Here is a 17,201-nt window from a genome sequence, read left to right as displayed (position 1 = left end):
AGATATCCAAAAAAGTATTGTAAATACAGTATATGTGGATATCTGTTTTATTTACATGATATAGATCATTTAATATTAACTATTATAGGCTATTTTAGATATGCATGAGCATATTTTTCCTGGTTAAAATTACATTTTTACCCATCAGAATGGAATTTGGAAATATGTGGAGTCACTAAAGTCCCCATGGCAAGCTGTTTTAACATTTGAAGTAAACACCTACCTATTACTAATACTATTTCAGATATCAATATTAGCATTTCTCAAATTCTCAATAGTAAAAAGTGTACTTGTGATGTCACTTTTGCAAATAATTGTGCATGGGTATTTTTATTTCAAATGTCCAATTGTTAATAGTATTTTTTAAATGACTGTTAATAGTAAGGCCTACATATGTTATTTAGGATATTCAAAATAACATTAAGGATATCAGTAATGATTTGTCCTTTTGGATATCGAAATCTGAAATTATGACTGCTTACAATTGGGCTGCAGATATCTGAAATGAGTACTGATGTTTCACTTTGTAGGGCTAACTGCCTCTGTTTAAAATCAAGAGTTGAAAACACATAAAGAGAAGATAGTTTAAGATACTAATATGGATCCCCAGGTCATTCTTTCAGCTACAGTGTATGATTATTGGCCCCACATTGATGTACTTTTGTCTCTTGCTCTTCCGGTGCATTGGCAGGTCACTCTCAAAGTTGCTTGATTCAGTTTCGTATTCAAATAGTTGTTATTCCTACAAACACCTGAATGCATCACTGGTGCAGGTGGCACAGGCGTGGCTTCATCTCAATGGAGAAGGGCTTTTTCTGCGCATGCGTGAGGCAGAAAAGTGCGTTTTAGAATGATTACTGGTGGCCAGCGGAGAGGCAGATTATACAGCTCTACACAACTGTTGTTTTAATCCCCCGGACGAGGAGATTTAGCAAAGAAAAAACACTGGTTTTAAACCCAGCAGCCATATTGCATGGAAAAAACGACGGGAAGACTCATCTATTTCATAAAAAGTCGTTTTCTCGGACATCTCTGTCAGGACTTTTGGGAAGTTAATTTCTTTTTTTTTTTTTTTTTTTACTGGCTGTTTGTTTCTACCGGACAGCTAGCCTGCCAGCTGGCTGAGGAATTCAGAGATTGAGACTGGGTTTTTTTTTTTTGTAAAGCTATTTTGCACATATATTGTAGTGATCTGTCTTGGTCCAAAGGTGCAAAACTAACAGTGTAAAGATGAAGGACCGATTGGAGCAACTTAAAGCGGTAAGTAGTCTACAGGAAATGTGAGATAACTGAACCTTACTGTTCTTCACTGTGGTCTCTATGGACACAGTTAATGCCCTTTAAAAACATTTTCAGAGGAATACATGAAAGATTATGAGAATTAAAACACTGTTTAATACCTGAGACGTAACATAGCCTATTAATCAAACCACTGGTGTATCATGTGATGATTTGATGGATGTAGGCCTGTCTGCACAGGAGGTTAGAAAATGATTAAAAATGGGGGCGTAAGGTCAAAGTGATTCAGTAATTCAGACATCAGTCACCTTTTTCTTTACAGTGTCAGAGATGTAGGCCTTCTGTAATGCAGCAGAAATAAATGTGTGATTATTAATCCTATTAAATTAACAGTTTTAATATTAATTTAAAAAAAAAAGAGTGGCCTTTTAATAAGCTTTTGGATTAGTTCAATACGATGTATTTTGGGCTTCCCTCAGTGTGACATTTAAACATGATGGATTCTGTTTTCAATTTCACTGACTTTACAGTTTGTATGAATTTGATATAAATAAATAAATAAATATATATATATATAAAATAAATAAAGATTCAGTTGGATTTTTGTAGATACAAATATTGTTCCTTAGTAGTAGTATAAACACATGAAGTCACTGAAAGTATACTAATTGTAAAAAAATAAAATAAAAAAAAAGATTCAGTATCCTCGTCTTGGATATTTCCACCCATAATCCTCTCTAACGTTTTGCACTTGGACTCAACAGTGTGATCACAAATCGTTTACCACGATAAGGAAGTCGATTACTCATATTGTTGTTGTTAAAAGTGAATAACTGAGCGGTAACGCTTTGATTCAGTTGAAAAGTTGGCAATATTTACAGTCTCTGGTTGAAACCTAAGTCAAGATGTGTTGCCATAGCTCCCTGAAACTGCTGGCCAAATATTTGCTGTGTTTAAAGTTGCTGAACTGCAGTGGGCTTTCCCTCAAGGCGTCTGTATCTCACATAGCTGGTTTCTTTTCAGGGAAGGGAAGTAGTGCCTACGAAATGACACTGAGGGTGGCCAGTCATTTGTTGGGAAGTTGACGGTGCACATGGAAACACCTGTCAAAACTAGATTCTCTTGTCCTGTTTGCCTCCTTCTACATTTGAAGTTCTCCTCCTTCACCTCTTTAATCCACGCTCACGTCTCCTTTATCGTCTTCCTTAAGGTTTCCTATCAAATGTTTAACTATCTGGCAGAGATCTAGACTGTACGTTAGTTTGTGTGTGTTTTGAGGGTGGGTGTTGAGGCTTTCTATTTGATTTCAGTCTCGGTTTCTTTAATCTTTCACGCTGTCCATCACCTGTCTGAATAGCTCAGGTATTAGCTTACTACATGTAGAAAAGTGTAACAGAGCTACTGTGGCTTCATCTGTGTGCACTGGCATATGGAGTTTTTTTTTTTTTTTTTAATCCCTTGTCAGATTTTAGCATTGCATTAACACAAGTCGTGATTGGGAGTATTTGGCTTCTGTCAGCATGTTGCTGTAAAATCTGACCCCCAGGTCTGCACCCTGCTGGTGTCTGCTAATTTTCTAAAACGTGCTGTGGGAAAATGTAGTGCATAAAGACATACCTCAGCCAAAAGATGATGTGAGAAATTCAGTTTATTTGATGGACAAATAACATTCAGTCATATGGCAAGGAAAACACAAAATCCTTCAAAATGTGTGCCTGTTGTTTCAGCTCTATAAGCTTTGATAAATGCTTCGTTTTACTCTCAACGACCTTCTTTTTGCAGTGTTCATACACTATTGCAAACCGCTGTGGTTTTGTCATTTATGACCCCTGGAGACAAAGTCTAAAACCACCTCCTTCTTTAAGGTGACAGAGTCACTGAAAACATATGGATGAGGAGGGCGACGTGAAGCATGCCATGTGATTGGAGTCAAACTTGCTGGATTGTTTGTACTTCATTTTGTAGATGTTTTTTTTTTTTTGCCAAAGTATGAGACCAATAGGATTAGCTCAGTCTCTGCATTTTTTTTTTTTTTTTTAATCTAGCGGTGGTTTTGATCACTCTATTGTATTCCACATTAAAGCTTGACTCTAATGATACTGTGTGATGAAGGAGCTGGTCAGTGCGCTGCGTAGGAGAGGCTGAGGATCTCTGCTTTTGCCTTGTGAATTATGCAACTTGACATATGGTGCTTTGCATGCAAAGCAAGAGTAAGAGGTCGATTTGAATAAAGAGCAAAACCAGCATGCATGCTAACATATCAATCAGATGTGTACCAATGTCCAGCGTGTGTGCTGTTATTTTCTAATGTCGATGTCCAGCTGTTCTCTGCTGTGTAATCTTACATTTACAATCTTCATGTAGTATGGGATAACTATTTGGTTTTTTGATTTAGGTTTAAAAAAAAAGAAAGAGGAAATATAAATTACTGCTTCAAGGTGTTCTCTGCCAGTCAACATTAAGCAGTCAATACCTTAATTATTTATGAAACAATGGTTTGAGGGTATGAATGCATGTTTTCTTATGAGCGCCTGTTCTTATCTCGCTGCTTCAGAAGTGCTGTGAGAGGGAACAAAACACGCGGCCCAGAGTGATACAGCTGTGTGTTCAGTGAATTATTCACAGAGGTATAAAAAGTAACAAGCAGTGTGTCGGTGTTTCCAGGGAACTCTGTTTTTCAAACCTGTTGTTAGTTACAGCTGCCTGAACTAGTCTTGACTACATTTGCAATTCAAATTTCAGATGAGAGAGAAGAAGGTTAAAGAGTGCCTAAAACTTAAAGTATATAACATTTAAAACACCTTAGTGACTTTGCGGAAGATGTCATTCCTCAGCAGGGCAGACACTGATGTTTCATATTATCAACTTTGACAACAGAATATATGCAAATACTCATATTTTTTCATCTCAAGGTAATGAATAATTCTGGCTCTGTGTACCAGGAAAAATAAGGAAGAAAAAAAAAATCCTGTTACTACTAAATGTTTCCAATTAAGGCAAAAAAAGTCTAATTTGATATACTGGAACAGCCAAATGTTTGTCAGTTTTACTTGATAACAGTCAGACTCACTCCATTAATCAATGATCAATTATATGGGGATAAATATTCAGAAAAATGTCTACTCAATTAATGGATTTATTCTAGCAGCTTAGACGTTAACAAACCAAAAAAAAAACTGAATTAAAATAACCCAACAATACATCAGAAAACAATGTAACTCTATTTGGGAGCTTCACAGAGCTCTTGTAAAAGAGCTGTGATGAAGATGTTAATTGAGACTTCTGGTTCAGAGAAAGAGGCAGTGTCAGGTGATCAGAAGAAGCAGGTCTGTTTGTGTGTTGACCTGACCTGACAAGTCTTCTGGCTTCACTCCTCAGGTGCTTGATGTACAGACTTGATTTCGTCAGTAAACTGCAGAAGCGATTAAAAAAAAAAAAAAAAAAAAAAAAAAGGAGGGAACAAAGTTTCTCCGAATGCCGTCACAGCACGGCCCCGTGATGCCTGTTCACACACGGAGCACTTTAGCTGTGGTTTCTTGTAGACAGTTGGGAACATGTTGAGTTCCTGGAGCCTGGCCCTCATCCCTCACCATGTAAATATTCACCGGCGGCTCTGAGGTCTTTGTGGCCGACCTGAGGCACAGTGCTGTGTTTACTGAGTGTCCCGTGTGACGTACTTATGACTTCAGAGCTGTGAAGCTTCCTGATGGAAATGTAATGGGTGTGGACTGAGCCGATATCACAGACTCATATCATATGACACACTGTGCTGATATCCATGAAGAGATTTGTGTTTGTTCGTTGTCTATGCATTTCCACCCGGTTACAGATGAGACAATAAATCAATATAGCAATATATCGTCATCCTGGCTCATGTGATACAATGATCTAATTGATGGCTAATATTGACATTTGTGATTAAAAGATAAAAGTCACTGTAATTTTGACTGACTTCGTTGCTGGTTCATTGTCCTTACATATTTCCAGTCGTGGCGGGATACTCGACTTACGACTCGTCTGCAATGTAACGTCTGAGCCGGCAGGGCGGAACAGTGCGTCGTGTGTGTGTGCATGCAATGAGAATGTGTGTGTATGTGAAGCATGCCTCTCGTGCTTCCGAGACACCACAATGCAACGAGAAATCACACACTTGAGGACACCAATATTAACATTCAGTGGATGCAGTGTGTAATGTACAAAGGCGAAATGATGTCATCGTGGCGGCATGTTGACGGCGGCGCAGCATGACTCGTCGTCACTGTGGCGCTTCTGACATGAATGAGGGTTAAAGGAATTGAAGTGAACTGGTCATAGAAGAAGATGACAGCAGGTTAATGGTGGGCGGAGGTGAAAACGAGTTAAGAGATGAAACTGACACCGAATTGCGATGAATGCGTGCGTTGATCCTGCACTTTTCTTTTTAAGGGCATTTTGTATTTTTAAGTTATTCTGAAATCAGTTATCATGCGTATCATTGTACTGCAATATATATACATATATACATATATATATATATATGAACACTGTGTGGAAACAAATAGCCATAGGTGACATAGGTAACTGTGTCCACAGGTTCCACCAGCACCTTTAGAGCTTCTCATGAACACCATTTCTTGTTTGTTTTACAAAAAGGATCAAGTAAAAACTAAAGGTTGTGCTTTCACAGGTAGAACTTGAGTGTGAGGTTCCTTACGACCGTACAATGATGACAGAGACTCCAGGAAGTCCTCCTACTAGAGGTGGGGTAAAACATCGATACAGTATAGTATGGCGGCCAAGTATCGATATTTTTTAATGATATTTTATATATTTTTATGATATTTTAGATATGCTTTTTCAATTTTTAACTGCTGAAGGGGTTTGTACAATTCATTTTGAACAAGTTGCATTGTTAAGAATTCATGTTCAAGTTGGATTAGACTGAAATACAAATAAAAAGACTGAAGTGAAATGAACAGACTGAGAATGTTATCTTGTTTGACAAAACAGTTCTTGATTTAGTTTAGCGTAGTGGACATAGAATGCGTTTAAAAAGCAATTCTCAGCATATCGCAAAATGTAAAAAATCGCAGTAGAATCAAATCGTGTCAAAGAGTATCGCGATAATATCGTATCGTGATTTCCACTCCTACTTCCTACCACATGGAGAAAATGTGTCTTAATTTGTAATGTCTTTGTTTCCCAACACAATGATAGCCTTCAGTTCACACACTGAAGAAAAGTATTACTGTGGTATCTCTACTGGATCTAAGGAACCTCCAGTTTCAAAACTTAAATATGACCGATCCTTATGGAGGACAGAGAGCATTCACAAAGCATCAAGAGACAAATAACACTTTACACTTACAGACTTACAGAAGTCTTACAGAAGAGGTGTTTGTTTTTTGACCAGATGAACTCCATTAACATCTGAATGATCTTTGAATCCTGATGTTTTGATGAGCGTTATAAGAACATTTATTACTCTTCACATGACCACTGAGTATAGCTTGACCTGCTCATGCTCCTTTGACGCAGCCTTTGCTTTTGTCCTGTTAGACGTGTGATCAAGATGACGACGAGGTGGAGATCGCTGTGGACAACGCTGCCTTCATGGACGAGTTCTTCTCTCAGGTCAGCACCACGATCGGTGCATTGCGGCACTCGTCTTTCGCGAGGGAATACACTCCACAATATAAGTGATTGCCGTTTTTTTGTGTATTTGTTTCAGATCGAGGACATCAGGAACAGTATTGATAAAATTGACGAGAATGTCGCTGAAGTCAAAAAGCTTTACTCCATCATCCTGTCTGCTCCCACATCAGATCAGAGTAAGATGCTTAATCACTTCCTGCTTTTATATCATGACTGACTGACCTACATAGAGAAACGAAAAACTCCACTGATGAGGTTTCCTTAAAAAGTGAAACTTTATGCTGAGCATTGTTTTACCCAGTCACAAACATACCATATTCTTAAAGCATCACTTTGAAACCTGTCATTTAAAGCAGCTGCACGTTTAAGAAGACACATTTTTCTCTGCTTGTATAAAATTATGTCTTGATTTGAGATATCAGGTTGTTGTTGGTTTTTTGGTTTATTCCCATTTGTCTGCCTTCTCAGAAACACAGGATGACTTGGAAGCAATCACCAATGACATAAAGAAGATGGCCAACAATGCAAGAAACAAACTCAAGAGTGAGTCCGCCTGCCACTATCCCACAAAACACGTTTTGAACTACTACTGTATGTTATTTGCTCTTGGTTTGGAGCTGAATATTAAATCATTGGTTTCGATTTCTCCCCAGCCATCGAGAGGAATCTGGAGTCTGAGGAGCAGGAGAGGGTGTCTGCTGACATGCGGATACGTAAATCACAGGTAAATCACATTGATGTGACGTTTCAGGTTTCCTACTGTTAGTCCGCTTTCATTAGAATACTTTTTAAAGGAGAATGCGTGTGCGCTCTCATCAGTTATTATTCTGGGAAAACATTTTCCATTTTCCTGAAACTCAAAGGGCAGTGTTCATTGGAGTGATCATGATGTTCTGATAAAGGAACTGCAAAAAGCTCTGTATGAATACTAGAGATCTGTTCATGACACTGTGAAGGTTAATAAAAAAGAGGAGCGGATGAAAATGTAAAAGCTCATGTGTATGTCATTTTTTTTATTCTGATAATGAAACAATGCACCTTTAAAACCACGCTGCATCTTCAAATGTAACATCTTTTAAACATCTTTTCATCATTATTAGAAACATTTATTTTTCGCTCGAGATTGTATCTTTGACATTTGACAGCCTTTAAAAGCATGTTCATATCTCTACCAGTATCTCATCCGGATTACCTCTCTACTAATTTCTTCTTTTTTCGTTTTTTTTTTTTTTTTCACCCAGCATGCAGTGCTGTCAAGGAAGTTTGTGGAGGTAATGACAAAGTATAATGAAGCCCAGGTGGACTTCAGAGAGAGGAGTAAAGGACGTATTCAGAGACAGCTAGAAATCAGTGAGTGATCTCTTTACACATGTGACCAGAGAGTCTCACGCTCGCTCAAGTCATTAACACTATACATTTCCTTTCCTTTCCTTATCCAGCTGGGAAAGCAACAACAGATGATGAACTGGAGGAGATGTTGGAGAGTGGCAATGCAGCAGTGTTTACTGCCGGGGTAAGTGTGTATGTGTGTGTGTGTGTCTGTGAGAGGAAGGCCAGGTAGTTAGTTGCTCAGTAAAAGTTCAAACTCCTCGTCTCAGCTGCTTAAAGATTAGCTTTGTTCATGATTCAGCTTGTTGGGCTTAAAAGGGCCAGTTGCCTTTTTTCTTCCTTGCTGAGCGCTTTAGACTTCTTTAGACAATCTATCTAATAAACAATTGATTTGAGTTGTTGTTGTAATGTTTAGTTTGGATCTGCTTGAAACAGTGTACAATCATCAAACAGCCACATGTGAACACGCATTTAAAGCTGGTGAGAAAGCCTCACTGTGCTTCCCTGATCGTTTCTATTTTCCAAACATGAGAGAAAAATTCCTTGCACAAGGAAACACAACTTGTCTTCATATTCACAGATTTGATCACGACAAAAGGTCTCACATGCTTGACATAAAGATAAATGTGTGGGGTTTGTTGGTTGATAAATTTTAATAATGACAAATTACAAATGAAATGTATAATAATTAAAAAGCGTGTGTTTCGTGTCTATGAGATGGCTTGTCCAAACAGTGACCATACCGCACCAATGTTTCCATTTCCTCTTTTTAAAGGTAATTTATTAACTTTTAAAAAATGTAAACAACAAGTAATAAAACAGTACTACGCAACAATCAAAACGCAGGTCAAACAAAAACAGATTAACAAGTAATGATATGCATAATCCTGAAGACCTTCGTTCACTTACTTAAACATTTTATTTGTGAGAAAAAAAAACGTTACTGAAACCTTTCTCACTTTTGTTATCATGTAATGCTGCTTTTCAGTTCTCACTTAAAGTGTGATACATGAGCAGGACTGTTGGGAGAAGTTTGAGCCTTTCTCAACTGCCAACAAAACCATGACCTTCCCCTTTTATCCAGTCAGGCTAACTGTGGTTGCAGTGTTTTATGAACTTTTGTTTACTGTTAAACCAGCAGGAGCAGAGAACTGTACACATGTTTCTCTTTTAGATATATTAAATAAGATCCAGGCCACCGACAGATTTTGATCTACAAACAGATATCTGACTTTGCTGGTTGTTTGTGTATCAATAAACATCTCCTCTTCAACAGATTGTCGACTCTGGCATCTCTAAACAAGCCCTAAGTGAGATTGAAGCCAGACACAAAGACATTGTGCGCCTGGAGAGCAGCATCAAGGAGCTCCATGATATGTTTGTAGACATTGCCATGCTTGTGGAGAGCCAGGTACAGTGATTTACGTCCACCTGCCTTTCACTTCTCATTCTCATGAGCTTTGTATCTACTTCATTCATGTATCCATTCCTTTCATTTATTCTTAACCCCTTTGTTCTTTTCTACCTGCATTCACCTTCGTCTCTAGTTCTTTTGTCTCCCTGTCTCTGGTGTGCTTTGACCCGAAAATCTGCATCCACCTGTTTCCTCTTTTTTCAGCTCCATGCCTTTCTTATTCCTCTCTTCACACTCCTTTGCTTCTGCCACCTTCATCATCTCATTACCTCACATGGTTGGACCATCGTGAAAAGCGTTCAGTAAGATGTACTTAAAGCCTCTGTGTACACATTAGAGCTAACTTGCCACACACTTAGGAATAAATATCCAAAGTCTAACCACATGTTTCTTGCTGCTTGCACCATGCTTTCCTGAGGGAAACGTTTGTTTGAGGTAAGTGTAACAGTCCTGCTGTGTGTCTTATTTGATTATCCCAGGACACCTGTTTTTCTTCAGCATTTTATTCCATGTTCTTAGTTTGGACAGAAAAGATGTTCAGCAGGATCATAAATGTGAAATCTAATCTGACGCTGAAAACAAAACACCAAGTATTGGTGTTTTAATTTTCATCACATCTGAAAATGTTTGTACTTTTAACTTATTCAGCTCTGTATCTCATTGTTTTTTCATGTTGTTTTTCAGGGAGAAATAGTAGACAACATAGAGCAGAATGTATCCAAATCAGTGGACCACATAACGGTGGCAAAGGAGCAGACCAAAAAAGCTGTAAGGTACCAGACCAAAGCACGAAAGGTAACGTCAGTGAACCGACTGCTGCACCCGCCTGCTCTTGACCTCTTCCTTTATTTTTCTGCCTACTTCCTACGCACATTGTTTTCACAGTTTGTCACGTTGAAGCCGCACAGTTTGTGCACAGATGACACTCCCTCCCAAAGCAGACACAATGCCAGTCGCTGTCAACGGTTGCATTCTGTGTGATTCGCTTTGTCTTTCCCCTCTCTCTGTGCTCTTCAATTTATTGCAACTTCCCCCAACGCCACAACCCCGTGTGTTAGGGTGGAATGATCGAACGGATCGAGAGCAACATGGACCAATCGGTGGGCTTCGTGGAGCGTGCTGTAGCGGACACTAAAAAAGCCGCAAAGTTTCAGCAGGAGGCTCGCCGTGTGAGTGAACACAGCAGGGAAAAGAGCGGGCCTGTTTCCCAAAAGCAACAGAAATGTCTGTATTATAGTTTACAGAAACAAAACCGTGATGGCCTTGAGATGGATACTATTCAAATTTCCATTCAGATTGTGTTAGGTTTAATAGGTGGTACAAAGAAGGTTCATGCCGAGGGCAAAGACTGAGAAAGACTCAAGGTCACAAGTCTGACACAGTGGTAGAGTATCATAAAGTGAAACAATCTTTAGCCACAACACAGTGTGACATATTAGGTAAGGCAATGTGTCAGCTGAGCACACTTTCAAAGTTGATCATTTTGGAACACAGACTTCCTATATCTATGTTTCCCTTTTTAACTATGACGGGAAAAGATCAAATGGAGATGGAAATTCTGCCCCCGCTGTGAAATATTGTAGCATCTACTCAGCCTTCGAACTCGTGCATCTGCAACTCAACCTAGTCGTGCTAGATCGCATGTCCTAGTTTCACCAGGACTGACGACAGCACAATGTCCACCCTTGTTTGTTAAAGGTGGATAAAAAGGCTTTTGGGAAACTTGCCTGACAACAAGGAGACTGTTGACATCATCAAAACCCTGATCATCACCACGTGGCCCCAAATCCCTCTTGGCTCCTCTGTTCCTGAGTGTCCTCCGCTCTGTGGCCTGTTGGACCCCCGTGCTTTTAAAAAAACCCCACTGACCTGACCATCACCACAACCCCTCCCACCCAACTTACACTTAGACATACACACACAACAACAGCATACACGCACTCTTTTTCTCTCTGCCTCTTCTCTTCAGTCTTAACTTTTTTATTTTATTTTACAGCTAGCTCATGACGACTGCATATTTCTTTTTGTTGTGTGAATGTGTTTGACGACATCACAGGTTAGCTCACGCCTGTTACACGCATGTCTGTGAAAATAACTTTTCTATTTCCAGATTAGCATCGGGTCAACACTGCTAGACCAACGTTTAACTGGACTATCCTTACTGGATTGTTACTTCAGTGGCATAATGAAACACTGAGTTTGTGCAAGTTACCAAGCTACCAAACTAGTTCTTGATATTTGGTATAGCCATTGTTTTTGTATGTTCCCTCATACAAAACTACTAGTTACAGTATGTGACATGCTGTACTTGATTTCATAATGAACGCATTCATGAAGGATACAGTTTTGTTCATGTTTCCCACCAACGATGACCCTGATGAGTCTGTGTGCACTTTGTTGTTCCCAACAGAAAACTGTGATAATAGTGGTGGTTGTGGTGATCTTACTGGCCGTACTAGCTCTCATTATCGGGTTGTCAGTGGGATTAAACTGAAGCTGATGAGCTAGTTGAACAAGAGAGCTAAAGGTGAGTAACTCTGGTGTAAATAACCTCCGTAATGCGACAATGGGTGGGTGTGGGTGTGAGGCTTGCTTTGGAAACGGCTTTGCACGCTCTTTATCTCCAGGCTCTGAATGTTTGTGTCTTCCTCTCCTGAGGGCTGAAGAGAGGTGTGTTTAGCGTATTTAAAGTTCTTAGGTGTGTGTGTGTGTGTGTGTGTTTTTTTTTCCTATTCTCTTTCTCTTGCTTCTGGTTACTGCTGGACAAACAAAGCAGTGCTAGTGGTGAGGTAGTGGTACAACTTTTTAACTGGTGTTTGGTTTGCCGCCTCATTTCAGTTCTCATGTTCACCATCCTCATTTTCACTTTTTTTTCTCCACATCTGTCTCTCTCTCTCTCTCTCTCTCTCTCTCTCTCTCTCTCTCTCTCTCTCTCGCTCTCTCTCTCTCTGTTTAGAAGAAGATCATTATTGGAGAATCCTGTGCTGTGGATATTCTCGTCATCCTCATTCTCATCGACCTCACCCTCCAACCCACCTCAGTTAGTTCGTCCAGCACTCAATCCTGTCATCCATCAGCCAGCTGACCAAATAGCAAACCAAATGATTCTGATCTCTTCCTTCTGGAGGTCTAGGGCTTCATATGACCTCTGCTGTAACAGAATACTTACGAGGCCTGACTCGACTTTAAAACTTTTTGACCTTTGTCCAATCAGAACAGTCCTTTGGGGTCTTTGAGTTTCTCTTTGACTCCCTTTTAAGTGGCTCGGACAGTTTGAGGATGCTCTGCTGCAGAAGAGAAAACGAGAGTGAAGCTGACATGAGGTAGAAAAAAACCTGTTGTATCTCTGCGGAGAGGAAAAGGGAATTGAAAATAACTGATTGAATGTCTCTCCACTCTCCCTAAACATTTCATTGTCAAAGAACCTTCTTCTTCATCGTCATTTCATGCCTTAATGAGCCTTGAAACATTGTGTGATTGAAAAGCTAGCTACTGTATGTTCACTGTATCTGGATTTTTGGGAAGTTCCAGCACTTTCACGTTTCAAAATAAATCTTACTCCTGTAATTATGTTTAGATTATGATGTAAATTATATCAGTTTTTAAACTTGAAGAATACTGTTGTTTCTGAAGGTGTGACTACAATGATGGAAACATTTCATGAGACAGGTGGAGCTAAGATGAGCAAAAATCACACAAAATCCAGGTGTGGGGGGATGAACACGCATGCCTTGCTTTATGATTTATCTAACCACTACATCATCTGAGAGAAATGCCAGAATTTCCGTTTTTGTAGCTTTGCTCACGTCACGTCCTAATGTCAGCCATCTGAACTTTTTACACATAAAAGGCGTTAGAAAGTGTTCTAAAGCCTGATGGTGTGAAGTAACACTCAACCTTTTTCCTTCCAGTGCCAGATTAGTCTTTGCGTTTATTTAACTGCTAATGACGTTTTGCAAATAAAGGTGCACATACAATAAAAAGTGTAAATGGACATTCCAACATACAGCAAGGCCTTCCATTGCTCTTAAATACTGGAGTATTTTTCCTGCCATATTTCGAGTACATACAGTCTAAGCGAACTGCCTTGCATTAAGTCTGCATGTTCACGAAGGTTATAAAGTTATTTTTTTGAGATATGTTGCTGTGGAGATATGTTGGCAACACTTCATGGACACTTTAGAGGCAGCAGTTTGTGATGCTTTTGAATTGTGTTGCATAACAACAAAGAGGTGTCAAATAGTTTTTCACCACGTATACTGATATGAACAGAACAAAGTTCCCATAGAAATAGAAAAAAGTATAACCCCATAAAAAGACCATGAATTTTAAACAGCACTTTTAAGTAGTAAAACCTGAACATAATAACCATCTCCGATAAAGTCAGGCAGATTCTATCACGTATGGCTTTTGTTTCAGACTGCAAATGCAAAACGGTTCCTTCTGGTTGATCATCTTTCACTGCCTTACAGTCCATTATTGTCAGTCAAGAAGGGGTTAAATGATTTGCACCTCCACTGAGAGAAGTCTTTGTTTCTGTCAGATCCCAGTTTGAATGGGGCTTTTAATGCTGCTTGTTTGGGGAGCACTTGAAAGTGAGAGGCCTCCCTCAGCTTGCTCTTTTGACCACACAGTCTGCTCTTTTTGGCTCCTGTTCTTAACCATTCAGTCCTAATGTTTCTGTACACCCCCTTTTATGTTTTCTTCACACCACTTTAGCAGTGAGCACGTGCTGCAGTAACACAATGAGAAGCTGAGGATGTTGTACAGTGTAAATGTTAAATTAAGATGATTTTAAAGGAAAATAAAGATGCTATGTTTTTTAACCACTGACTTGTACTTTTTTCTGCATTTCTTTGTTGCTACTGACGGATTCTAAATATGTAACTGAATTTTTTACACTTTTGATGATGCTTGTTAAGGAAGAACTGTGTGACTGCTTTAATGGGATGTGTGTAGCTGTTGTCAGCAGATTGTTGATACAGCTTGTTAACCACTGTGTTGCAAAGTACAGTTTTTTTAAGAGCTTTCACGAGTGTCAAAGGAGGTAGGTTTGTCCTTTTTACACACCCTTTTCTTTCTCTCTACACACAAATACACACATATCCTAACATTTGTGACCCACCTCTCATAATCTACTCCATCAAAAAAAGAAGTGATTCATAAATGTGAGTTATTATGTCATGTGATTTCCTGCTTTGTGTGACTTGATGTCTTATTTTCAGTGGCTGCTTTCTGATATCAGTTTTATTTTTTTAATCAAACCAACAGAAAAAGATGATGATTACATTGTGCTGTGCCATCATTGGGATCGTTGGGTTCTCCTATCTCTACAGCTTCTTCTCATAAATGGTTTTACACAGGTAACAACACCTGCGTCATCTTATTAACTCTTATGAACTCTGATCTCCCGAGGAATGTTAAAAATGATGACTCCTTTTTTTTTCTGTCTTCGTGTTGTGTTTCTAGGAAAGCCTGGTTTTAAAAAAAAAAGACTACATTCCCTGAGGTGCTTCTCCTATTTTATTACCCTACCCATCTTTGAATCTGCAATACAATCTTACAAAGTCTTAAAAAAATAACCATTATCAGTCCTGTAATCCCCTACATTTTATCATTTGGATTTGATTAATTTACTTTCTGTATGAAGTGTTTGAAAACGTGTTATAAATGTATAGTGTTTCCCCGTTCGCCTGCACACAACCACATGATTTAACGTTTTTTTTTCGAGTGTAGTTTACTGCTTTCTGGCGGTGCATAAAGGGAACAACCAGTATAATATTAATAATCAGGAGACCATTTTTAGGGATTTATTTAAAGTGAAAGTATTAAGAATGCATGGAGAAAATGTTTGTGCATTAAGTAACCCTCCCTCCCCCCCCCCCCTAAACATTCATGAGCTTACACGTTTTTATGCTCTGGTATAAAATATCCATTGAAGTAGTATTTTCTGAATTGCATGTTGTCATAATTTTGATTACATTGTGTGTGGTTTTTTTTGGTGTGTTTGTGTGTGTGTGTGTGTGTGTGTGTGTGTGTGTGTGTGTGATCTGTTTGCTTCCTTGCTTCAGAAACGCATGTATCGATGGTCTTTCTGTGAATCACTCGCTGTATCAACCCAGCAAAGCTGTTATGTAATAAAAGATTTCTGTGCGTTGTACCAAGTGTTGGTGTCTGTCCTGCGCCTCTTGTACTCGACAGTGTACATGGGGAGACCCCTTATGGCCGTTCTTCTACTTAACACGGAGGAGGCTATGAAGTGAAAGTAAAGGGCGTTTTAATCTCTTCATGCGAAAACTACAGCATTAGTATGGCGATGCACGACAGGACATCCGTGTAATAAAGGCTTCCGTGACCTCATTTCATCCATCTCGCTGTTCATCTGAACTAGAGGCAGGCACAACGCAACAACATCCCGATGGGCGGGGTCTACGTAAGAGTGCGTTCGTTTTAGCTGCCTGGTGTGCAATGGCGAATCAGAACTCTGAATTTAGTTACAAAGATGAGAGAAAATTACGATTATTGTTGCCCAGTGAGATGTAGCCAAAAAGCAGCACACGCTAGATGTTTTGTATTTAGGTTAGTCGAAAGTTTTGAACATGAAAATACGATACTATATGATAAACTGAGATTTATACATCATAGTGATGTGTGTGCATGAATTGAATCCGCAAGCAAACTGCATGTTTCTGGCAATTCACACCAAAGTGTAATAATGCTTTCAGTTCTCAAAAAGTATGCCATTTGTATAATTGTGCAAAATGAACGAAAATATCGACATATTAATAGACTAGAATAGAATTACTTTATTGATCCCAAACTGGGAAATTGTGGCGTTACAGCAGCAGGTTATCCAAACACACAATATGAGTAAAAAAACACAATGTTAGCAATTCTAAACATAATATAATATTAAATACAAAGTAAATAAGCACTAAAAAATATCAAAACTAAGAATGTATACAACCAGGATTTAACTTAGCATTACTAGTCTTAAATAGGAAGATTAAATATGGAAGATTGAATGTAAATGTGCAAAAACAGAGTTGCAAATGGACAGTATTGACATAAGTTAATTGTGCATGAGTGTAGACATGTAATAAGCAGAAACTATACAATATAACGGCGAGTAGACAGCCAAATGAAGTGAACATGAGTGCAGGGATAATTTGTAAATTTAACATGTGCAGAACTGATTACAGTAAGGAGAGACATATATTATCATAAGAACAGATAATAGCCTATATCTAAAATATAATATCAGCAGTAGCCTATATAAAAGCATATCAATTAAGCGCAGCTTTTTTTTAGTATCTGTTGGCCTACATTAGTTAACAAATCAGTCCTAGCAGTGTTAATATAGAAATAGCAGAAAATAAATCATGGAAACCGTAGGCTACAGTAGGCATTTATTGTAAAACAATAGGTCAGGATTACGTCTACATTATGGTATAATAATAATAATGCAATTTGCTGCCAACGTGACTCTATACATCATCTGCAAGAGAGAAGAAAGTGTCCTGAAGAAATGTTATTACACTGACTCTACCTTTAACATACACAACATGATATAATATTATAATCA

At 38.7% G+C, this 17,201-nt stretch overlaps 1 protein-coding gene across 5 annotated transcripts; it reads left to right on the top strand.

The window, feature by feature from the left end:
* The first annotated feature begins 840 nt into the window (after positions 1-840).
* On the top strand, positions 841-15,295 carry stx3b (syntaxin 3b). 5 transcript variants are annotated; one of them, XM_061048064.1, is made up of 11 exons: positions 841-1,260; positions 6,778-6,852; positions 6,950-7,049; positions 7,342-7,416; positions 7,527-7,597; positions 8,115-8,223; positions 8,313-8,386; positions 9,479-9,613; positions 10,675-10,785; positions 14,888-14,979; positions 15,086-15,295. In XM_061048064.1, exons 1-10 carry the CDS (start codon positions 1,231-1,233, stop codon positions 14,963-14,965), a joined length of 858 nt encoding a protein of 285 aa, XP_060904047.1. In that variant the 5' UTR covers positions 841-1,230; the 3' UTR covers positions 14,966-14,979; positions 15,086-15,295. The 5 variants fall into 5 exon arrangements, 3 of the variants coding, with proteins under 3 accessions (XP_060904047.1, XP_060904046.1, XP_060904045.1); XM_061048063.1 differs by lacking the exons at positions 10,675-10,785; positions 14,888-14,979; positions 15,086-15,295 and adding exons at positions 10,301-10,411; positions 12,027-12,143; positions 12,576-14,442 and having other exon boundaries at positions 843-1,260; XM_061048062.1 differs by lacking the exons at positions 10,675-10,785; positions 14,888-14,979; positions 15,086-15,295 and adding exons at positions 10,301-10,411; positions 12,027-12,143; positions 12,573-14,442 and having other exon boundaries at positions 843-1,260.
* The last annotated feature ends 1,906 nt before the right edge of the window (positions 15,296-17,201 follow it).

Source organism: Labrus mixtus, chromosome 10 (assembly GCF_963584025.1).
Source record: "Labrus mixtus chromosome 10, fLabMix1.1, whole genome shotgun sequence".
Classification (NCBI taxonomy): Eukaryota; Metazoa; Chordata; class Actinopteri; order Labriformes; family Labridae; genus Labrus; species Labrus mixtus.
The sequence above is the reverse complement of the archived record's forward strand: the minus strand, read 5'-3'. Positions and strand labels throughout refer to the sequence as shown.